At 37.2% G+C, this 25,317-nt stretch overlaps 1 protein-coding gene across 5 annotated transcripts in view; it reads right to left on the bottom strand.

Moving 5' to 3' along the window:
• The window catches only part of SOX5 (SRY-box transcription factor 5), a 1,007,739-nt gene that overhangs the window by 12,366 nt on the left and 970,056 nt on the right, over positions 1–25,317 (bottom strand). For all 5 annotated transcript variants that reach the window (XM_035028072.1, XM_035028070.1, XM_035028073.1 and 2 more), the window contains one exon: positions 15,896–16,041. In XM_035028072.1, coding sequence (XP_034883963.1) covers positions 15,896–16,041 — 146 coding nt within the window. The remainder of the gene's footprint in view (positions 1–15,895; positions 16,042–25,317) is intronic.

Below are 25,317 nucleotides of genomic sequence, written 5' to 3'. Positions count from 1 at the left end.
CCAAGAACCATTAGGGTATTGATATTCTTAATATAGTATATACTTTATCTCTACAAAATCTCTGACAGTATTACAATTGTACATACTAGATAAAAAATTCTCTAAATTTAGTGGCCTTGGAACTCCTATTCATCATATTCTTTACATGATTTAGTAGAAAAAATATTTAATTGTCCATTAGTATAAAACATAGCAGGGAAATTGGAAACAAAATAGTTGATAACAACTCGAGTTCTATAGGATAATATAGTACTAAGTTGAAATAAATTATATATTTAAAAATGTAGAAAATGATCCAATTAGTTTGTGTGAAATTGGTATTTTCTGCTGCTTTATATGCTCTGGATTTCTTTTGCTGAGAGTCTGTTGTATATATTCAGCTAAGAACAGGAGCACCAAGGACACCAGCTTAACAGACTCTCTTTATAGTAAATGTAGCTGTTAAAATAGAAGACAGTTACATTAAACACACACACACACACACACACACATAGTCCATCAACATGATTTGATCATCTCCAGTCAATGAAGACTTTACTGTACTATCTTTGGGGAATGTACTAGGCATGGATTGCCTCTCAGGTTTTGATTTAATGGTGGATAGGGCAATAAATGCTACATGTTTTAGAAAGAGTTTTCCATTCTGAAGCAAAGTCTTTTAAGAAGAAGAAGAAGCAAAATGAAAGCAATTGGAGTAGAAAAAGGACGAAATGTTGAGTGACTTCTAAGGTGAGTTCAGCTGTATGAATCTTGTGCCATCTTACCAAGAGCTAAAATTAGCAAATGATGGGCAGGAAACTAACCATCAGTTTTTACAGTAAGTGAACTCTAATCATCTACCCCTAAAGTATACAACATAATAAAATTATTTAATTAGTTACCCAAAATGGAATGTATAATACTTCCCAAGAACATGTCCATGCGAGATAGTGGAAGTCAACAGGGTGAGCTGCACTGTTTTTGTGACTTTTTGCATAGCTGATTCTCAGACATGTGAACAGGGAAATGAGATGTGACTGGAGGAATTAGAGAATGTGTGGTGTGCCTTTAATTAAAACACCTTACAACAGCATGTAAATCAAAATGGTAACATTGGCACATTTTAAAAACCCTTGCAGACAATAAATTCAGAAGACTTAAAAGAATTGAGGTAAGGGGGCTATACTAAAACCTAAGTGGTTCTATAGTAAATATATGGTATATTAAAACACAATGGTTCCATGGCAAATAATTACCATAGAATTTCACATGAAAATTGATCCTATAGTAAATAAAAGTTTATTTTTAGTACTTTTTTTTTAAATTTTAAGATTCTACTTATTTATCTCAGAGAGAGAGAGAGCTGGAGAGAACACGAGCAGGGGGAGGCGCAGAGAGAGAAGCAGTCTCCCACTGAGCAGGGAACCCGATGTGGGGCTCGATCCCAGGATACCGAATCATGACCTGAGCTGAAAGCAGATGCTTAACCGACTGAGCCACCCAGGATCCATCCAGGTGTCCCATATATTTCGTTCTTATGTAGGGAGTATATATAAATCTTTATGTGGATAGTTGTCCAGATAATATACTGAAACATCAGAAGAATGAGTTGAATTTAAGAATAGTTCTCAAAAGTTTAAATTCAATCTATAGGTATATAGGAGGAGAAAGAATCAGCCATATGTTATAAAGCACAAATGCTGGTACCTTGAGAAGATCCCTCTGATCCTACTCCTTCCAATTCCAGCATCCCTGGCTGTCCCTGTCCCCAGAAAGTCCATCTATGCACTACCATGTCTAAAATTCAACCATTTAAGATTCTGTTCCTTGGATTAAATCTTTCCCTTTCTAAAAGCCTCTTTTCAAACATGCCAACATAGCTCAATAAGGTAATATTTTGATTCCCAAAGTTCCTATAATTAAATTAATCTTTTCTAAATAGAGGCAGCTGAGGTTGCCTGGGTGGTTCAGTGGATTAAGTGTCTGACTCTTGATTTTGGCTTAGGTCATGATCTCAGGGTTGTGAGATTGAGCCCTGCATAGGGCTCCGTGCTGGGTGTGGAGCCTGCTTGAGATTGTCTCTCTCCCTCTTTCTCTACCCCTCCCCCCACTCTTTCCCTCTCTTAATTAACTAATTAACAGAGGTAGCTGAAATAAAATAAGGGCAGTTTGATATCAGGTAGAAAGGGGGTAAATGGGAAGATGCTGAAATGGGAAACAAGAAATTGAGTTTGGGGAAGCAGAAAAAAATGCTGATGGGCACAAGTGATAATTTTTACCAAAGTTTAGACTCTTAGTCCCATCTGGCTTTAATAAAAAACACATTAGTCAAGAATTTGTACAGAAAAAGAACACCTCATGCCCCCACTTTAAGATCAGTGTTCTTGAATAAAAATCCAGTACAGCGCTTTTACTTTACTGCCCTTCAGTACTATTGAAATGTTGGTCTGAAACTGACAAGATTCACTGGTTTTCTCTCATCTACCTTTTTTCTATCAGAAATAAAGCAAAAATTGGGCGCCTGGGTGGCTCAGTTGGTTAAGCGACTGCCTTCGGCTCAGGTCATGATCCTGGAGTCCCTGGATCGAGTCCCGCATCGGGCTCCCTGCTCAGCAGGGAGTCTGCTTCTCCCTCTGACCCTCCCCCCTCTCATGCTCTCTCTCTCATTCTCTCTCTCAAATAAATAAATAAAATCTTTAAAAAAAAAAAAGAAATAAAGCAAAAATTAAAGAAAAATAAACACATTTAAAGAAATACTTGCTAACATTCTGAAATGCTCTAAGTAATCTCAGAGTAGAGGGTACAAGCATATTAATTACTACAAAGTAGTCAAAATGAAAGAGTCTTGAGAATTTATAAATAAGGATCAAACAAGATGACCTGTATGCTTTCTCTCTTGAATACAAATTAGCAATTGGATAACAATAAGATTTCCTTTGGAAAGATGATTCCTACCTGGCTAATCAAATCTTATACAATACTGTAGGTTTACTGAGATCAAGGGGCAACATTAGGTAAAGTCTATTTTTACTTGAAAAATCTTCTGATCCTATGTTGACTTGAGCAAGAATCCAAATGAACTGTATCTCATCTACAGAAGAAAATAAAGTTTTAGATCATGTAGTTTTTGGGGGGTCAAATAAATGATTCTAAACCCAGCATTTAAAGAAGTATTATTACCGTGCTAATATTCACTTAGTCAATTTAGCAGCTGGTCTTGGGCTCTGGGGCTCATTCAATTGACTTGCTTAGTAGAAAACAACACATGTATTGTTTGTGCATGACACCAGGCTATGGTGGGAATCAACAAGGAAAGCCAAGAAATATCTAGAGATGTAAGCAATGAGTTGATTAGAAGTAGTCAGTAAAGATCTGTACATTCTGAATGGCAAAAGACCATAGGGATTAATGGGAAGAGGACATATTTGAAAATATAGAAAATGACCCATATAGAAAATAATGGGTTTGGGGATCCAAAACATTTCTTCTTAACCAAACTCTGCTGTGTATATTAGCTATGTTACTTTAAACAAATCAATTCTCCTCTCTGAGTCCCAGAATCCTAATTTGTAAAATGGGGTTTAAATATAATGATAGATTCTCATCAGCTTAAAAAATTAAAATATCTGTGCTTTTAATATTAGGGAAAGAAGTCAATGAAGGAAATTGAAAAAATAAAGATTCTTCCTAACATACATGAATTACAGGAATAGTTAGTTCAATAACAGTATTAAGTAACTTGCCATGGTTATGACCTTTTATTTTCTATGGCTAAAGCAGTGGACAAATATGCATTCAAAAGGAGAATTTTGCTAACAACTCTAAAAATTGTTGAGATTTTTTTCATTTATCTTGTCTATCATCTAAAATAATGTATTTAATCTTTTTTATTTTCTATTTGATGTTCAGACATGATGAACAAATTGAAAACTTCTCCTATTCCATTACTTCAATTTATACAGAAAATAACTAAAAATTCACTGTTTACAGAGGCTCAAACGAATATCCTGTTTTATTCCATAGAGCAGTCAAAAACAAAACAAAACAAAAAACACACAAAAACTCTGTTTTAGAGGAGGTAGATATTTCCTTAGTTACCTAATCCTAAATTAAACAATGCATGACTAAATGGTTCCTCTGTTACTCCTTGAAATTGGGATTCGTATAAGTGATGAGCTTTGCTCCCCAGCAGACACACATACACAAAGAGAGATGGGCTGTGGATCAGCTATCATAATGGACATCCCTGAAATAAAGCTCACAAAGCTATAAAACTCATAAAAAGCACATGCATGAAATGACAGAATAGAGTGTGACTGTCAAATGTTGACTCAGTAACAGTTAAACCCCTTCTGGCTGCACTTTTTTTTTTATGGTCTACTTCTATACTAATGACATGGGAGGAAGAATGAAACAAAAAAGGTTTTTAACCCTCCAATTATGTGAACCTCACAGACCACCAAAGAAGATGAAAGATTATTTATAATGTCATAATGATTTATCATTTGGAGATTTTTCTCATCAGCTTAAGTAAAATACAAAGAAATAATGCATATGTCCACCCCCTCAACCTCTCGGTTCCACCCTTGCTTATTGAGAACGCCATTTTCTAAAAAATAATCATCCACCCACATAATCTAACAGCACAAATGGGAGAAAAGGCTTTCTTGTAAACTGTATATAAAATATATACAAATACATTCTCTCTCTCTCTGCTCACACACAGGCACACACACACACACTTCCCTCCAAGACTAACAAAAACGTAAGTTGAAGAAATAATTCACTAATTTTACTCTGGTCAAATGTGAATGTACCCAGTGGGATATTTCCAGACACATCAGTACCCTGAAATCTGGTATCCTTCAGGAATATTTCCATCAGAGGATCAGTCATAGAGATATGGAAACTAAGGAGTTGGAAAGGTCCATAAATGGCTTCTGATCTACTCATCTACAAAATTATCCTTATTTAATCTTGATGTTTTCTTTTTCAATATCCAGAGATTCTCCTAGTGGAGAAAATCATGAATTAGAACACATAATTTTGTTCACAGTCTAATTTCCTTCCATGAAATTTGGTAGCCACCTTCATGAATGTTTCCTGAAGTATAATTTCATCTAAATTTCTTAGAAACTTAGTTTCATCAGGCAATCTGGTCAAATTGAAATGTACTGGCAGATCAAGTTTTCTTAAAAAGTATTGTAAAGTTGAAGATAGACGGAATGGTTTTGAAGGAAACACAGTTTCTATGAATTCAAGTCTTAATCCAGATGAATAATTATCCAAGATAGTAGCATGACTTGTAGATAAAATTGATGAATTCCTCTGATTTTTAAAGAACTGATTTAAAGTAGGAGAAATATTAGAAAGTTAATGACAATTAATTCTGACTTATGAAAGAAGAGAGAAATTTGAGGAACAATGATCTGAGCACTTAATGTATGTTCCAGAAAAGACAGAGCTGATGGTTACAAACATCGGCTAAGAGCATGTAATAGAGGATGTAGTGACAACAAAAAGCCAGTATGGATTCATTAACAAAAACAATATTATAATGACCTTAGTTTATTTTTCTACAGGAACTGGAATGCAGACCAGGGATGCTCAATGGTCATAATGTTTTGGGCTTAACTCAGCTTTGGATTATGTTCCTATCAATATCCTTATTGTCATGATGGAGAAGATGCATTGGGCCCTGAAAAAGAAAGTTGAATGGGATGGGAAAAGCAGGTACAAAATACCTGTCTTTAAATATCTTAAGAATTAACTTATTTAAACAAAAAAGAATCGAGCCCTCTTATTTGTGAAAAGCGATAGAATTTGGCTCTATACAGTCAAGAGATACAACACTGACCGATGGCTTTAAGTTATCAGGTGAAATATAATGAACCACAAAGAATTGTCTAATAGTCAGAGGTGTCTGTCCATTAAATGAGCTGCCTCAAGATGTAAAAAATTTCCCCTTTTTGGAAATTTTTGAGTATTAGACATAGGACTACCTATGTCTGACATATTAAAAATACTGAATAGGAAATTCAAGGCCCTTTTCATTGTCGTTCAAACCTGCAATTCTATGTCCTACTTTACTGGACACTCCCTAAAACAAAACTAAAAAATTGTGACCAATATATAAAGCTATACATATTTTCTCTATCATAAATGACAGTTCTCTCAAAAGTTTTTAAGTTTCAAACCTTAAGGGCCCTCCACTTATAATTGAGAATTCTGCCAGTCATCAAAAATCTGCCATCATTTTCTTAAAGTCAAGGGAGAGATTTCAAATTATGAAGAAAAAACATAGGGTTATATTTTGTGAAGAGACTGCCAAATTCACGGAAACAATCAGATTCACAGATTCAGGTACTTTGTGAAAAACACAGTTATATGCTCAAATTCAACAGTACTAATTTAGTCCTTAAAACAGAAAACCACTGCCAGGGACAGGAAGAAGTCACTGAGGCCTGGGAGATTCATGCACAAAAAAGCCACTCAAAGGAATCTGTAGAAAACAAATCAGTCACAAAGAAGGCACACATGAACACCGTCAAGGCAAAACACTGGCCTTTGCTTATGCTGTGTACATGTGGAAACGGGAAGGCAGGGGAAGAAAAAACTAAGACCTGAGTTTTCAAATGTTTGTGTATGTGGTCAGCATTCTACCAAAGTCTAAAAAAAGACCTTGTTATATTTCAAAGCAGGGCAGATAGAGATACTGTGTGCACTAAGTTAAATCAAAAGGGTTAACGTGAGAAAAACAGGAGGCCAACAAAGAAAAACAATAGAATTCACCACCAAGGCAGGATGTCCGGTAGGTGGGAGGGCTACATAGATGTAAACACAAAACTTGAACATTGTCTGACGATAATTGTTCTATAAACAATGGGTAACCCAGTTATTGAGCTGCAGAAATGTATAGAATTTTTCTCTTTAATTTTTCCTTTTCATGGAATAAAAGCTATAAAACTGTTAGCTTTCTTATGAATGTAGCCTCAGTAGCCAGCAGTCACCTCAGTTAAATAAATATAATTGGACTGTTTTAAAGAGTCATGGCTTGGTTCAGAAATGCTGGGTCTGACAAATAGAAACGGGCACATCAGAGTGATAGTTCACTTTTCAATTATCCATGGTTGTTTTAAGGGAAGGGAGAGAAAAATACAGATTAGAACAGATATTTAGAATCTCAATTTAATCAACAGCTAAAACTTTACATGTTTTATCAGCACTGCTTACGAGAAGCAAAACAAATAAGATGGAGTGTGTTCCTTTTGTTTTCCTAGCTCATCCTTTAGTGAAGAGGCTGGTGGTGCGCGGTGAAGGAAGAGAGACTTAGGAAGGGAACAGACACAGGAAAAACAAAGAATGGGAAGAACGATGTACATATTATGGAGATGGGGATTGCTTAAATGAGATTTCTGTAATAAAGCCTCAAGACTGTACTAACTAATATACATGACCAATACTGGAGCACAAGCTAATCATCAGGCACTGAGTACTTTCTCGAACTTCTTCAGCACGGTCCTTTAGAAGAGAGACTGAACTCCAAGCCACAAGACCTTGGCTTAAAAACTGATCTCCCACTGGAATTCCTAAAAACTTCTCAAATCTCATTTTTATTTTTAAAACAAAGATAGAATGCTGTTCTGCTCATATTACAGTACAAGGTTGCAACCTGATGCGAAATCACTTTGAAAAGGATAAAGCACAAAATAAACAGCAATAGCCATTATTATTCCTATGACCCATAAGCAAGTCTTTCTCATTTGTAAAAAAAGGAGAAGCGATAGGCTTGTGGAGATTCAATGAGATCCTTTGAAATGCATGCACAATTCACAATAGTTTCCTCATAATTTTTAATCCATATTGGTAAAGTAGTTTGCAATAAATGACAATAGAGAATGCAACACATCTAGTAAACATAAGAGGGTAATTGAAAAACAAATGTCTCTAATTATTTCAGTGCTTTACTGTTTAATTGTCTTGAAGGCAGCTATTCGATCTTGGGGATGAGGATAGGAGCAAGGGAGGAGAGAAGGAAAGACCATTCTTAGTACATCAGGTTTTTAAAGAGAACACTTCTGGTCCAAAAACAAAAGTGATTCTTACTTTACTTATAGGAAATTTAGAAAAGTCAGAAATGTGGGCCCCTGTGTACCAAGTTACAACCCTAACACCTTGGCATCACTATAGCATCTTATTCTTCTAGTGTTTTATCTACGCAACAGAGGACCATACTTTAAAAATATCTGGATCATTCTCTACGTGGTGTTTTCAAACTTGCTTTTCTCAGGAATACTATTGTGAGCATCTCCTTGTGTCTTTAAATGAATAGACAATTTCAATCATCAGAGAGGCCTGTGGGTGTCTATCCGAAAGCCCAATTTGGCATGCCCTGTGTGTCTCATTTTATTGGACCATCCTGCACTAACCCCTCTACCAGAATGATGTAAAGAACACAAGACTCTCTGTTTGAAAACATGCACAGCTTTTCTAGGCTTGAAAATTAAACCATAAAAAGTTTACTGGAAAAAAAAACCTTTAAAAAGCTCCTTAAAAACTCACACCATAATTGCTCCCCACCAAGCGTGGGCACTTGCTAGCTGAAGTAGTGGCACTGTGACAAATGTAGCAAAACTGAAAGCGGGCTATACTAAGAGAAAGAAAAAGTCTTCCACTGGCCATCTGTGAAAATAAGGCATGTGGCCATTAAATGCAGAGGCTGTAAATATACACAAACTCCATGAAGCAAATGGCAAAAAAGGACTAAACTTCAAGCTCAAACAAATCAAAATGTTTAATGCATAGTTACCACTGCTGGACGAAAACAGCTCTGATCTTTGCAGTCTGCAAACTCGGCATGTATTTCAATTAAATACCCCCAAAAAGAAAAGAAAGAAAAAGAAAGAAATGAAAAGACACAGAAGAAAACCATCTGGAACAAAAGGCTATAGACAGCCCATACTCAATTTCTAGAAACAAACAGCCCCTTTAACTTGCACCAGCCTGTCGAGAATGTCGATTGGAATTATTGAAAGGCTGACATCTAGAGTGATGGATGGATGATGACATAATACCTATTTGCCTTTTTGTCATGGTCTTTAAAAACTGGCTGCTCTGTGCTGATAATATTCACTAAGGGGTTTTCCTCTGCCTTCCTGTCCCATAAGAAGTGTTCCCTAGCTAAGACACTCAGAATTAAGAAGGTTTTATGAATGAAAAACAAAAGAGAAGAAAACCTAAGGATCAAATGCCAACTTGCACATAAAAAGCTGGTCTAGATTTCCTAATAATTAGTTGCCTAGAAAGCAGTTCCCTATCCATTTTATATAAATTTTCAGAGTAGAGAGACTCCAATAATAAAAAGGCAAGCATTCAACGTCAGATTTGTGTGTGTCTTTTAAAGTCATGGAATAATTAATATGTAAATGTAGAGATTAAAAAATAATACATACTCACTTTTATAAAGAAAAATATTCATAATTTGCGTCACTGTAATTTTTCCTAGACAAATTCCAACCAGCAGTCTTAAAAGTTTGGGGGTTTTTTAAAAATCACACACGAGTGCTCACACACAACCACGCCATCCCCCCCACCCCCACCCCAAAAGCTCCTGCTTTGTCATGGTGAGGCAAGGGATCTATCTCACTTCCTCTGGAAGGATTTACCTAACACGCCTTCCTCCTTCATGAATTTTTTCCTCTAACCACTGAAATATCTAGCTCTAATTTGACTTCTAGAATTCATTTTGGCTAAAGGCAAGATCTACAAAAGCCATCCATAAATCATTAATTAATTGTAGTGTCTTCCCCTGAATGCAGAGGCATGAATCCCTTCATATTCACTTTTTCAAAGCAAAACCTGTAATTCACAATTCCTCACATGCCTTGTCCTTATGGGAGGGAAGGAGCATGTGTTAGATAATGCTGAACTAGATACACTGTGTCAGTTTCTGAAGAGTTAACACTGCTGGCCCCATCCATCAGATGGCCAGCGAAGCATCAGGAAAGAATGATGGATGTAAAATTATTACAGGGCTGCCATCCGATACACTTACTGCCATTTGTAACTAATGCTGGGACTGACACACTTTTTTTCATTATTAAACATCCACATTAAGTCAACATTGGTCACTGTCATTTCATGTTTGGCACTCTGTTAAAGGGAAAGAAAGAGGTTGACAATAGCTGAAAAAGAGGAGGTTGTAACGGAAGAGTGTCCAAGCAGCAGAGTGATAAAAATTAACCTATGTTTACAAATGAGTCTGTATAGTAGGTGGTAAGGCTTTCTTAGGAGTATGACTGACAAGTGAAAAGAGAGACTGCTATCATTGTTGAATAAATTACAGTTTAAAATATACCTCTGATTCTCTAAATTTCCCCCTTATTCTATGGAAATTTGCAATGAATTTTCACTGAACCTCAGAAGGAAAAGTAAGGCATTTTGCCAGGTATTCTTACTTGCAGTAATAGAGGAATTCATAGCATGTGTAGAGATTTAGATTTCAGGTACACTGTAGGCAATTAGTGTTTGCTTGGTGGGTGAATTCTCTATGGTAAAAAACAGACGCACGCATCTGCATGTATATTTTTGTGAGTGACATCTGTCTTATATATGAAAGTAGTACAGAAGTCGGCTTTAACATGTAGAAACATGTGAGAGAACACACTTTCATTGGTTTAATCTATGTGTTTAATTGGTTTAATCTAATTGGGTGTGTGTGTGTGTGTGTGTGTGTCTGTGCGTATTTATGTGCGCTTTACTTCTTTAAGAACCACAGACAAGGTATAAGGCCCTGAACACATAATAATGCCAAGAACGAAAGTGGTTAGATAGATGACAACAAATCTAACACAACCAAAACAAACCAGTTTCATGAAGAAAATATTTTCATGCTTTCATGAAGTTTTCACGAAGAAAATATCTGAGAGTTTTGTGGCTTACAATGGCCTTTTCCTATTTGATAGCCATGCTGGTCCTTTTCTTCTCTGCCAAAATACTCTTTGATCTTAAGCTATCCCTTGATCTCCAGGAGGATAAGCTAAGGTCTCTAATTCAGTCCCCAAATGTAATTCATGATCAACTTAAGGCAGCTTCTCTTGCTTTTGGCCAGTAATTGTCTTAAAGGTGCGCGTTCAACCCATTTCTACCCAAATGAGATGTTTATGGAAGTCTGCTTGAGGGGTGCAGTGAAACATCTCTATGTGAATAACGTAAGAAACACCCCCATGTGAATGAAGAAGGAATGAAACACATCTCTGTGTGAAAGAGGACTGAAAAGGGCAAAGAGAAAACTGCTTCTCCTTCCCGGGCTGGCCTGTCTTCGTGGCATAGCTCTAGGTATGGCAACATTTTATGACCCTAAGGGGAAAGCTAAGAGAATCCTGGAGATTTTAACCCTGATATCGCTGAGCTGATAAACTAATGCCACCAACTGCCTCCTACAGAACTTCATTACGTGCTAAAAATTAATCATTATCTGTTGAAGCTACTGTGTGTAGACTTCCTGACCCATGTAATGATACACATGTCTAACAAATACTACAGCATAAGCATCATTCCCTTAAGGATAACTCCATTGGGAATGAGGGAAAGAAGCAAGGAAACTTCTTCCTATGCCACATTGCAGTCAGGTGCATTGGGTCTCTATTATAAGATTTTATTTTATTTATTTGACAGAGAGAGAGAGAGACAGCTAGAGAGGGAACACAAGCAGGGGGAGTGGGAGAGGGAGAAGCAGGCTTCCTGCCGAGCAGGGAGCCCGATGCGGGGCTCGATCCCAGGACCCTGGGATCATGACCTGAGCCGAAGGCAGATGCTTAACGACTGAGCCACCCAGGCGCCCCGGGTCTCTATTATATTAGTACTGCCTGGTAGTATCAGGACAAAAACTGAGCTCTGTATGATTTCCTATTAATTATGGCTACCTTCACACACAAGGTCAGAACCTGAGTATGCAGTTGGTCATACGGTCAAGACGGTGCCACTTGGGTATTAATGAAGCAAAGTGGGTGGTTTTGACAAACTAAGTGTATGAGGGTCTTTCTGATTCTCCCTACCTGAGAAGATTTTTCTTTTATTCCATCCATAACACTAATCTGTGAAGAGCTATGTGATAAAAGATAACATTATCCGAATATGCAATCAGGCTATAATTAACCTGAAATGACAATTATAAATAACACTGTGTCCCAGAGTTTCCAAGAAACCTGACATATACAGTTTTTGGGTATGTTGAAGCACTTCCAAGAAAAGTAAAAAAGGAGAAATCTTTTAGAAGTCTTCAATTAAAATGTGTTTTAGTAAAAATGACTTTCATTATGTGTTTTGGTGCATATTACTAGAAAACATTTGTCCCTATCTTCACACCTCTAATTGTTTTTACTACCAATTACAGCTTTTCAGAATTAAGACTTTCTGCTTGGGACAACCAAGTTGGTCATTTGAAATGTGGAGAAAATACTATGTATGAGGTTTGTGTACTGAAGAAAACAGATCTCCACAGCAGGATTCCAACGTAGGGATCTCGGGTCGTGCTATCACCTCTCAGACCGGTGGGAAGCACCAGGCTGGATTTCTCCTCTTTTCCCCTTTCCTTTCTCCCAGATTCTTTCTGTTTCTTTTTTTTTTTAAATCCATGCGTCCCCCGCACCCCCCCCCACTCCTTACACCTCACATACTTTCTGGGTTTAGGAAGTTGGGAGTATTGTTTTAGTGAGAGAAATGCCCTTCTTTTGGTATTCAAATGATATGATAGAGTGCAAAAAACTTATCATATATTCTGTTTATGTCTTTTTCAAACCGAAGCAAAATTTCAAACCAACTACTGATCTATCTATGCTCTGGCCATGGGTAAAGTTGGGCAATTATAAAAATCTATTAAAAAGGTAGGTATTAGGAGAAAAACAACACAATAGACATAATGCTGTCACTTTATGTGGAAGAATAAGCAGCCACCGGGGCGCCTGGGTGGCTCAGTCGTTAAGCGTCTGCCTTCGGCTCAGGTCATGATCCCAGGGTCCTGGGTTCGAGCCCTGCATCGGGCTCCTTGCTCTGCAGGGAACCCTGCTTCTCCCTCTCCCTCTCCCCCTGCTTGTGTTCCCTCTCTCGCTCTGTCTCTCTCTGTTAAATAAATAAATAAAATCTTTAAAAAAAAAAAAAAAAGAAAAAGCAGCCACCTTTGTCAACTCAGGTATAGAAATGATCTGATAGGCTAAGCAAAATGGGTGGGGCCTTTATTCACTTCCTACAAGTAGGCTCACACACTTAAAGATGCCATGATTAACAATCGAAATAATAATTTGATTTAAATTATACTTTATAAAGGCAGGGGACATATTTTCTTGTTCAATAGAGTATCTCAAGTACACAATACTGCCCTGCCCCTCATACATAGCAGGTGTTCATTAAAGGACATAAATTTGACATTATCTCATACCCATGAGTTGCACATAGATCAATCATTAATATTATAGAAATGGCACCCAAGCTAGTTCAACAGGAAAAGGCAACCACAGTTAACACCTGCTTCTCAGAGAGCTTCAAAAATCACACTTTCATTGTCAGGTATCAAGGTGTCATTCAGATCCTTCTGCTGAAAAGATTTACTTACACCTTACAGAAGTCTGCCATATTATTACAATAATGGAACTGTTTCATTCCATATTTTAAGATTTTCACAAAAATATAAGACTGTAGTTGATGATGTAACTCAACTGCATCGAAAGGGCATGGTGAAGAGATTTGGGGATGACAGCCTTCTTGAGAATGGAGACATCTTAATTGGCCAACAGGCTTCGGCAGGTATGACTCCAAAAATAGATTTCTGAAAAGTTATAATGCTAGAAAGGAGAAGGGGAAATTGAAGGCAGTGGTGTTCAACAAGAGGCAACGCTCCCTCCTGCAACACAGATAGAGAAGGTGCTAATCAGAGAAATAACATAAAGTCTGATTGTGGAGAAGGAACGAGACGTGGAAATAAAGTCCCCTCACGATGGACAACTATGGTGTAAAGTGAATGCAGACGGCACCACTCCTGGTACTTAATCAAAAGGCCGAGTGGAGTCACTGGAGCCGGCATAAAGTCATGTGTTAGAACAACAGCTGATCTGTATTAGAGAAGATTAACTCGCAGTGCCATGGTGGAGGGCCCAGGATTATTTTATGTACTTCCATTGCCTTACAAGCCGTCAGCACAATTATTGCCCTCCGATCTGAATGAGTGATCTGTAACCACAGCTAAACAGCATGCTGTTTAGGGGCCTAGGAGCTTCATGAAGATGAATTTCCATACCATCAAAGTGCTTTTAATGGGCTCCCTGATCCAACCACAAGGCCTGTTTTGCAAGTATATAGAACTCAGGATGAAGGCTTCCTGTCCAAAAGGATTTGGTCGGTTGTCACTTGACAATTCCCAGCCAGCACAGGGGAGGAGAGGGGGGAGATAGGTAGAGTTGTCTCTGCTTTGGAGGATTAAAAAAAAAAAAAGGGTACAGATGCTTGCTGAATGCAACCAACTGCTGTATCCACAGCTGAATTCAATGCGCTTAACAAATAATGGCAATTTAGCCATGCTTGCGAGGAATAGCTTGAGTCACTTTGCATTAGCATCTGGCTGAGTGTTAAACTCATTTCTACATGGGGAGCAGAGAAAAGGAATTTCTGTTCAAGCATCCTTTCAAGAATGTTTAAATATTTGAATATAAATTCCTTTATGCTTGCTATCATTCCTTCTTAAAGCTGTCACTTTGCTTTTCCCCTTCCCTTCTGGTGCTTAGCTAGAAAAATTTTGTGCCCTCCTCGCTGCACCAGTATCGCTCTTCCTGTGCTGCGTGCCTGCCAGGGATGCCTCCCTAACCACACTCTGCTCTCCCCTCCAGAAACAGAGCGGAATTGGAGTCATTTCTCCATCTTTTCGACCCATGTTTGGACCAGAGGAAAAGTACAGTTGTGAGGGGATCACACATAGATTTCACCTCCACTATGCAGATTGTAAGCTTCTTAGGGACTGCACATTAAATTCCATATAAAACCTGGGAAACCAGAAAGCTATCCAATTAGCGATCTGCTCATTCTGGACACTGCTGTTTGTCTCGTGAACTTCCCATGATAGTTAACTTTCAAGTTATTGCTAAGTAGCTGATCATTTTTTCCCTCTGATTTACTGTATCTCTTTAGCGACAGGATTGTGAAAACAAGACCCAGTAACATGTTAAAATTTCAATTCAAAAATATCAAATATGACCAAGATAAGTACATCACTCCAAGCATTCTGCAACAACATACTATTTTTCTGAGTAAAATACAATGTAGCTTCAACAAAAGAGTTTGAAATTATTACATCTCAAATAAATTCAGCAGTTTCACTGGGCTTAGGTATAATAATAATGTCCAAGTTTTAAAAAGCATATTTTGTTTTATAATAAAGTCAAAATTTCCAATTGTGCAGTCATCTAAAACTTGACAGCGCTTTGCACTGAAAACATATTATGACAGGCTCAGGATCCTAGTTACTTAGGCTATGAGCATGGGTATCATCCAAGCTTATGCTGATTAAAGAAGATTCAGCATTTTCAAATCCAGCTCATCCCCCAATACAAGTTAAGCATCTCTGTAAAGCAAAACTTTCACTCAGACTCAGATATTTCAAATGCCATTCCACTTTAATGCAAACTGATGGCAGGAAGGGGGATATTAATGTCAATAAGGTTTGGAGATGGATAGAAGAGAATTATAACTCATCTCATTTCCAGATGGTTTTGATTAGGATGGGCATCAAGATTTCTGTACTCTTGACAGAGAGGGGAAAAGGGAGGGAGAACCCTCATTCTGAGGTGGTGAGAAGAGAGAAAACAAAGGGGAAAAAAAGCATTTAGGCAATTTAAGCATTTTTGGAAAGTCAGTTATTTTATGAACTAACCTTTTCTGTCCGACAGTTATTGAGACCCAGACTATTCACAACAGCCACCTTCCCGTCAAGCACCTGCTGCTCCCGCCGAAGCTGCTCCTTCATCTGCCGAGCCTCTTGGATTGCCTTGGTGACAGCATCATGGTCATTTAAATAACCTGAAGATGTGAGAGGACAAAGACTATGTTTGGTAAAAATGCATGGATAGGTTAACCTTTAACCATAAAATTCATGTCTTTTTTGGGGGGGTGGGTAATGGCTAGTGGCTGGCATATAGCACTTTCTCAATTTCATGAGTCTAAAATGAATGAATGAATGAGTAATCAATAATGCCTGATTCATACAGTCATATGTGAACGTGGTGCCAAGCATCTGTAATGCAAACTTAATATTTAAGGCAAATATAGTTGTTCCCATATGCTTGGAAAGAAGCTTAAAATATATATTTTTTCAGTTATCTGAATATTTTGTAGTGCAAAAATAAAACCTATCTTTGATTATTTTTTATGTAAGGCTCATTTGAATGTTACCATCGGATAGAGGTATTGATGATTATTGCTCTAATTATTGACACTCTCATCCTATTGGAAAGGTCAGTTTAGAGTTTGCATATAGCACTATTAGGGTTGTTATATACAGAAAGAATAAATCATTATTAATTAAGTAAAAGAAGATCGTCATCCTCCCCTCCCCCCCAATTCCACCGATGGTGAAGTAAACTACAGGTGGCAGTGATTTGCTATGGATACAAACTTGTAAGAGTTCAGGGGCCAAATTTCAAGCACAGAATGGAACCAAGCACCTGTGAATTGTATGATAAGAAACTGTGGCTACTGAAAGCCACAGTCACACTTAATTCACACTCTTAATAAGATGGTCAAATGACCAACTTGCTTCTACAGCTCCACAATCCAAAGTAAAAAAAAAAAAAACTGTCAAAATATTTCTTTTAAAGAATAACAGGTGTAAGGAGCAACACTAATTTTTTTTAACTTAATTTTAACACTGGTCACTTATTTATTTGATGCACATTATTATGATCGTCTGCATGACTTTAGGGTAGAATACTGATGGGAAAAGACTGTTTTGTAAATATTGAAAGGAAAGCTAATATATCATCTTTCACTCTCCCTATCTTTTAAGTAGGGCATAAAATGGCATAAACTGAATCTATAATATGAAATTGCCCAGAAAAGGGACTTGTTTGTGACATGAGGCTAAATCTAACCAGATCCATTGGTGAATTGTGACAGATGGAGGGACTGTGAGACAGAAGGCAGGCACTAATCACACATAAAATGACCGGCTTGCCTCAACATGTTCCATGGATTCCAGCAAACTTTACACCCTAATCCATTTTTAGAACAAAAAACATCTGGGCCATAAATCCTCTAATCTGCCAAAACACGCTATTAAATCCCATGATTTGTTGAAAAACACTAAGATTAAAGAAAGGAAATATAAAATGGCTAACTGCCGTGTTAGGAAAGTGTTATTAATACTCTTTCTTTGTCTCAATTATGAATGTTCTGGTACTAAAGAGCCTTGTCTAATCATGTCAGATTACACATCCTCGCCGTATTGCTAGACTCTTCTATCTGATCTGTTGATTGCCAAAAAACATAGAATATTTTCTTGCTGCTTAAACATTTCTATTGAAGAAGCTGGTGTCAGATCAGTACAGTGCTTCAGTGCCGGAGGGTTTCAAAATGATCCGTGCTTTCCCTACTCCACCCCCACCCCTCCGATATGCACAGGCTAGACATCATCCTCTGATCTCCTTGAAGCAGAAAGATAAGTCCCAGTGCAGGAGACAGCAAGAGGAGCCTTGAGAGCGACTACAGGTTTTGCTTTTCAGAGCTAAATTCATTGGAACGTATTCAAAGAACAAAACATCCTTGCTCATTACGAATACAATATGAATCACGAAAAACTATTTAGACCTAGGTCAAGCCTTTAGGGTTAATGCTTACTTTAAATTATGGCTGTTTTTAACCTTCTATTATCCTCAGCATCCTGTCTTGGTTCTCCTGAACAACCTTCTTAATATATATATAATATATATAATATATATAATATATATATATATATAATTATATTATATATATTATATTATATTATTATATTATATTATATTATTCTTGAACTGATTCTGTTCATGTACACTACTACTCTAGAAAGAAATACGGCTCTTATAGGGCAGTGATGGTCTCAGGATATGTTCATTTAGTAAAAGATCTTAACAGGATCAGCCTGATTTTCCTATGCTCTAACCCCTGTTTACGTACAACTTGGCATCATGCATTTTCGCAGTCTATTTAGCTCCTCCAGAGCACAAATACATTTTGAAGTGGTTTGGCACATGGCGTTGAATAAAAGTATGAATTCTTTATGTTTTTAGGTGCTGCCAAGATAACGTTGTGCAGGAAAAATGATTAATATAGATTCAAAAGGGATGCAAATTATATGGGGGTGAATAACTGACAGACATATGTTTCATAATGTCTATTTCCAGTTTGAGGTGTGTGTTCCTATGCAGGTGGAAATAGGCGTCCACTTTAAAATAAACCTTCTTGCTTTTAGAGACTCTTGAATTTTAGTTAAAATGCTCTATGAAATCTAACATTTGTATCTGCTGTGTTAAATTTTAAGGCCATTTATATATTACAGAGTTGAATCATAACAGGATTGTGTGCTGGTTCTTTCCATTTTGTTCTCATCACAGTCACTAAATTACCAATCTTGCTGATTCCCTCTCTCCTGCCAAATGGCTTCAACTCCGATTTTGGAAAGACCGATAAGGCTGAGCTCTCACCTTTCTGCCCCGCCCCCACCCCAACTCCTACCCCATGCTAGTTTCAAATCTGTCTCCATTTCTGCCCATTGTCTCCTCCTGTTTCAGTGAAAATGGTGCCCCTACTTTGATTCAAGGCAAATCCCCTCAACTCATGCTCTAGATTTCTATACGTCTCCATTGGTCATGCTCTTTCACATTTATGTCATCCAGATCTGAACTTCCTCACCATCTCTACCACTTCAATTTGTAAGTACTTAAGTTTCTCCACCTGAGATGAGCAAATAAAGTTTCTCTTTCAACTTTGTGTTGTCTTCTCTTTCCAACTGTCTCTCTTAACCTTCGAAGATTCTTATCATACTCTCCTGTTCCTTCCTCACTCTTCCATTTCTGTTACAATTTTGCTTCTGCTGCCCTTGCTCTTTTAAATCGCCAAATCCAAGGGACACTTGCCATGACTTGCAGAATGACCTCACTGACAATCCCCTCATTATAGAAACTCCTTTCTTCTTTATTTCTCATCATAACATGGGATCCCCTTTCCTCTCTGCCTCTTCCAGCTTCATAGCCTTGCCTGGGATCTGTTCTTCGTCTCCTCCTTAGATTTGGTCCACAGTCACAATCTTCAGAAAAAGCTGGCATTTTGGAGTTGGAAAAGTCTGAATTAAAACCGTAACTTTGCCACTTACCAGCTCTATAAATTGTACATGTTGTTTTACCTTTTAAAATCTCAATTATCTTATTGGTTAAATGGAAATAACATTCACTAGATAAATAAATGAGTTAATACAGTCTTGCATAATAAATGGTCCATGAAAGTTATTCACTGTCAGTTTACTTACAAAAGGGCATAGTGAAATAGATAGGATTTAGGCATTGAATGCAGATGGGTCTGGGTTTCTATTTCTTGGGAAGTGTGATATTTGCCAAATTATAACAATCTCATTGGGTTTCCATTCCCATCAACTGCAAAATGAATGTCAGGTTGATGGAAGAATTAAACAAAATAACACATCTTGTGAAGGAGTAGATAACGCTTGGTACCTGAGGAGGCAGCAGAAAATGTTAATTCCTTTCTTTTCTTTTCTCTTTCATTTTCTCTATATGTTCACCCTCAGCAGTCTTATTGTATGGCTTTGACCATAATGATAAAATATGTGAAGGGGTATAATTTCTTATTGGTACAGAGGTTCAAGGAAAGGGAGTCATGCCACACAAACCTCCAAATGATTACTTGATAGATTTTATTCAGCCTGCATTATATATTTAGGCACCAACTGCATCATAAGATAGGATCAGAAGGTGGGTATATGCTTAGGAGAGGTTTGGTGAGCCTCAATCTAAGGAGGGAAGTGCGAAGGCAATGGTCAATATGGCTTCCAGTTAGCACTTCAAATGAGATTTGGGAAATGGAGATTAGGGATCATTAGCATAAGAAATTTGCAAGATTCTGTAACCTTGTTAAATTCACCACAGTTTGATTTTTTATGCCTTGGTGTTTCTTCTTAATCACTACCAACAAAATTCTCAAAATTAAAAAGGCCCCTTTTATATATTTTCAGGGGCAGAAAATAAAGGGACAACCTGGAAATAACCTGTGTTATTTCATTTAACTCTTCCATCAAACTTACATCTGTTCCATTACAAAAATGGTAAATGGTATAATATGGCATCTATTTAAAGTTTATATTTTTAAAGTGGTTTAGTGTTATTAAATTCCATGGTCAGCTTAGGAAACTCATGAGCAATCTTAGGATAAAATTGAAACAGAAAGAGTTCTAGCTGCTCCAGAAGGAAGAAACTGTTAAAAGGTAGAAGGAAAAATGGGAAACCACTTGTAATGGGTTGAATTGTGTCTTTCAAAAAGATATGTCCATGGCCTAAACCTGGTATCTGTAAACGTGACCTTATTTGGAAATAGAGTCTTTGCAGATGTAATTAAGGATCTTGAAATGAGATCACCCTGGATTTCAGGTGGGCCTTAAATTCAGTAACTGGTGTTCTTAGAAAGGAGAGAGGATCTGACACAGAGACACAGGGGAGAAGGCCCTGTGAATATGGAGGCAGAGACTGGAGTTATGCATCAATCCTAAGCCGGGAACACCAAGGACTACCGGTAGCCACAAGGAGCTAGGTGAGAGGCATGGAACAGATTCTTTCCCAGAGCCTCCAGAAGGAACTAACCCTGCTGACACCTTCACTTTGTATTTCTAGCCTCCAAATAGTGAGACAATCAATTTCTAGTTCATGGTAATTTGTTGCAGCAGCCTTAGAAACCAAATACCACAATTGGTCTAAGCCTACGCGAAGAGTCAAGGGGTGATCCTAAGTACTATAAAATATCTGCTGTCTGCCTCAAATCCTTCCTGATTTTTAGATACACATATCTGTCTACCAAGTTTCTGTACTTGAATGTCTCTTAAGTATCTGAAATGCAGCGTATCTAGCATGCAATTCTGTTCTTTCTACATTCCATATCCCTTTCCAGTGGCCGATTCAGTTAGCTGGGGGTCACCTAAGAGATCTCCTTTACCCCATATATATAACAGACAACCAAGTTGTGACAGTCATGCTTCCTCCTCAGCTTTCAAATGTGTGTCTTCTTCATTCTCATGGTCCCCACTTTCACTAAAGGCCCCTCATATCTCACCTGGGCCAATGTCTTAACCTCTTAACTGGTTTCCCTATCTTTAGGCTTACACTCTCGAATCTATCTCCTTTATCTGCTTCCAGGTAAAGCATTTCAAAATATCTCCCCGAAAGGAATTTGGATCACATCACTTTACCTGATTAAAAACCCATCTCTCCATACCTTAATGCTTAAAGGAGCATTTCATAAGAAGATGAGATGTAATATTCTGTGAAAAAATAATTCCATGTTCAAATAAGTGTGGGAAATACTAAATTAAAGTGACAAAGGTTTCTCATTGCATAAATTCCCAAGATCTTGATAATGTTAATGTGCACTGTGAATCTTCAAAAGATAACAAAAGCATGCAGCTTTTCCCAGATATACTGGAACAAGAAACCCTGTAATGTTCCCCCAAAAATGTCATTCTGGGATAAATTCCAAACATTTTACAATGGCCTAAAAGTCTCTTCATGATATCCATTCTGCTTATCTTTCCTGCGTCACTTCCTGCTAGTCTCTCCAGAGTTCTGTGCTTAAGCTGCATAAGACTATTTCCTATTCCAAGCACTGGTCTGTCTCCTCCCACCCCCACCTCTGTCTTTCAAGCTTTTCTCTTTTACTGAAATACTCTTTCTTTCTAGTGTGTTTGGGACTTTATTCAAATGTCACTCCTTCTATAATGACTTCCCTGATATACCCCAGGCATGCTCCTTGGCAACATTAGAACTTCTCATCTCTATGCTCCTTTAAAACCTTATATATGCTTTTATTGTTACATTGTCGTCCATTTGTCTAAGTTTGTCTTTTACACCAGTCTTTGAACTACTTGAGGGCATTTTAAATTTTTCAATCTTTTATTCCTTTGGCCCACGGCAGGGTCTGTTCAAGGAATAAATGCATATTTCTAAGTTGAAAGTATCTACCTTCATAATTCCAAGTTGATTATCTATGTCATCACATCGATGGAAGCATGTACCATAATGACACAGATTTATTGAACTCATGGATCTAACAGATGCTATGAGGGCAATACAAATTCTTATTTACTACATATTTATTTTACATAGGACTTTTCAGCTAGAAGTAAAAGTAAGGGCACATGTGTTTCAAGTTATTTTCAACAAATACTGATTTTTTTCTATTGTTGAGGTCACTTATCATCATCAAGTTTTTGGCACCCTGATATGTAGCCATTTCTTCATCTGTGAAAACTCCCAAGAATTAATTAGATTATAAATGTGAAAGCAATTTGTAAATTGTAAAGTGCTATGCAAATGTTAATTGCCAGATGTTGAATAATACCCTCAACTTCTTGATAATCCACTAGCTTTCTATGAAACTATTACAGTATTTTTGTTCAATAACCTACTCATAGAAATTTTTCTGATTAAAATTGTAAACTAAGGAAACATCAAGGTAATATCCTCCTTCATGCCATTGTATTTTAAATTAGCAAGTTGTAGAAATAAAGTACCAAATTAATGAACTGGAAAATATTTTCCCTCATTCTATTGAATCAATGTGAGCCTACTACATTTGCTCACTAAAGTTTTACTTTTCATGTGTTAATGCCTCTGAAGAATAATGGGTAAGGATAATACATTCTAGTATCTTCCAAAGACTTTATAGAACAAGACTGGAGGCTATCTAAAGCCTCTGCCCAAGACGTTCATCTGCTCATCCTCCAGACTTCCATCTGCTCACCATCCTGCAAAATCTATGGCATAGGGAAGATATTTAATACCCATTTATTCAGTGAATGAGTGAAAGGCTAGATAAATGACTGAGAAGAGCATCTAACGTGGCAAGCCTACCAACAGGCAGTAGCTGAAAAGGGAGCATGCCAACCAGAGACTACGAATCCTCTGGCCTCAACCACCCCTGGCTGTGAGTTTGAGCAAGTTACTAGGTCTTCATATAGTCGTTTCCTTGAAATTAAAACAGAGGAAATAAACATAGAGTCACAGAACTGTCTACCCTGTGTCGGGAACTTACTTAGAATCCCTGGGTAAGCACTTAGCCTCCTTAGGCCCCAATTCCTTATCTGTAAAATAACAAGTTTTGACTGGATAATAGGAATACCTGCTCTATCTATTTTAGGGTCTATAATTCTAAAATTAGCTTCAGTGAGAAAGAGATTAAAAATGCTTTGAAAAATGTTAAAGGTACTATACATATGTACAATATAGGTGAAAAAGGCCAATGATAGGAAGATAACATTCGGTCAGAAGATTCTAAACTTATCCATCATTCTTCTGAACTATTCATACCTTTTAAGGATTCCCTTTCTTTTGGCGCATCCAATCCTTTGCATACCATATCAAAGGCATTCTTACAGAATACAGTGTAATACTGGTCACCCACCTCAAAAACTCACTTTCTATATTTGTAGCTAATAGATATATAGCAAAGAGCCCATTTCATTAACGATAACTTAAGTTATTTTTTGGTTCACAGTTTTCCCTGGTTTATTAATGGCATAACACATTAATTCTTCTTTCAGGGGTGACCTTTACAACACCATTAATGCGCACAGCTTTTATCCAACTACATTATTACTCATTACAGTTTCAGCTTTCAACATCTGCATTTGCTGAAAAGAGAAAAGTAAATCGTAGAGGCCTCAAGTTCTTGGAAACTATGAGGGATGTGTGGATGGGTATGTGGTGAAGGGATTTTTCAGGGGAAAAAAAAAAAACTAAGGGAAGTTTTAGTAGTAGAGAAAGTCAGATGATAAATGTCATTAAATACATTTTTGCCTTTCTAAAATATTTTGTCATACTTAATCCCTGGAATGCTGAAGTAAAAAATTCTCATATGATAAAAATGCAAATCTATCCCTTATTTTGTTAAATATTCTAGTTCTGGTGACATTACAAAAGTAGCTCATAGACCAGCACTGTGACATTTATGAGCCTTCATGTCTATTTTGTAAGTGAGTCATTCCTGCCAAACAAAATATTTTTTCTTTTACATACTTAGGACATGAAAGCAAGTTTTATCTTGAAGTCCATTTAGGATGTGGAGGGGAGTAACTGGGTTAGGCCATAACAGAGTGGTGCATAGTGATAAAAAGCGGATGTGTACCCCAACCTTGTTCAAACTTCTCAAAACTTAAGTTTTCACACTGTCTGCTCTCACTGCTGTCCCACTGCCTCAGACTGGCTTCCTCTTGGCAAATAATCTGGAATTCTGCTCTGTGGAGACTGAAGCATTTGAAATACATTCCTTCAGCTTTTTTTTTTTTTTTTTTGTCCATCCCACAATTTCTCTGTAACTTTACCCCTTTTTTCCCTTTGTTTTGTTCAGTCTCAGAAAAAAGAGGGGCTTTGTTCCTTTCCAAGGTTAATCCTTTCTCATGATCTCTTGTCTTATTCCATCATCGTCCATCCTCTCTTTCATATCTTTATCTGTCTCTGACTCTTCTTCCCTTTGACTATATATATGTACATATATATATAGCCATATATATATATGAATGATTGCCCTATTTTAAAACCTCTCTCTATGTAGTCCTTTTAAAATAATCACTTCTCAACACCAAGCTTACAAAAAAGATCAACTGCATTTTCTCTCCTCATAGTCTTCAAACCATTGTGATTGAAATTCTGTTAAGGCATTCTCATAAAACTTCTCTATCAGAGTTTACCTCTCCATGAGCTCAGCTAAATCATAAGGCTTTTCTTTTCCTTTTTCTTTTTTTTTTTTAACTTTTCTGCCAAATGGGACACCATTAAATAACCCCTTATTTTTTGAAACTTTCATTTTTCCTAGGCTAGCATGACACTGCCCTATCTTCATTCTTATTCTAACACAGTCACTTGTTCTTTATCAGTTTTCCCCCTAAAAAAGTGTGCTGGTTTTAAAATGTGCCCAACGATACTTTGATATTCTCCTTCCCTTGAGTTGGGCTGCACTTGTGATTCTCTTACAATGAAGAGAGTAAAGCAGACTGGACTCTGTGTGACTTTCAAGACTAGGTCATAAAAGGCACTGTGGCTTTCTCTT

The sequence above is a fragment of the Mirounga leonina genome, unplaced genomic scaffold (genome assembly GCF_011800145.1).
Source record: "Mirounga leonina isolate KUSES-001 unplaced genomic scaffold, KU_Mleo_1.0 Mir_201, whole genome shotgun sequence".
NCBI classification, from domain to species: domain Eukaryota; kingdom Metazoa; phylum Chordata; class Mammalia; order Carnivora; family Phocidae; genus Mirounga; species Mirounga leonina.
The sequence above is the reverse complement of the archived record's forward strand: the minus strand, read 5'-3'. Positions and strand labels throughout refer to the sequence as shown.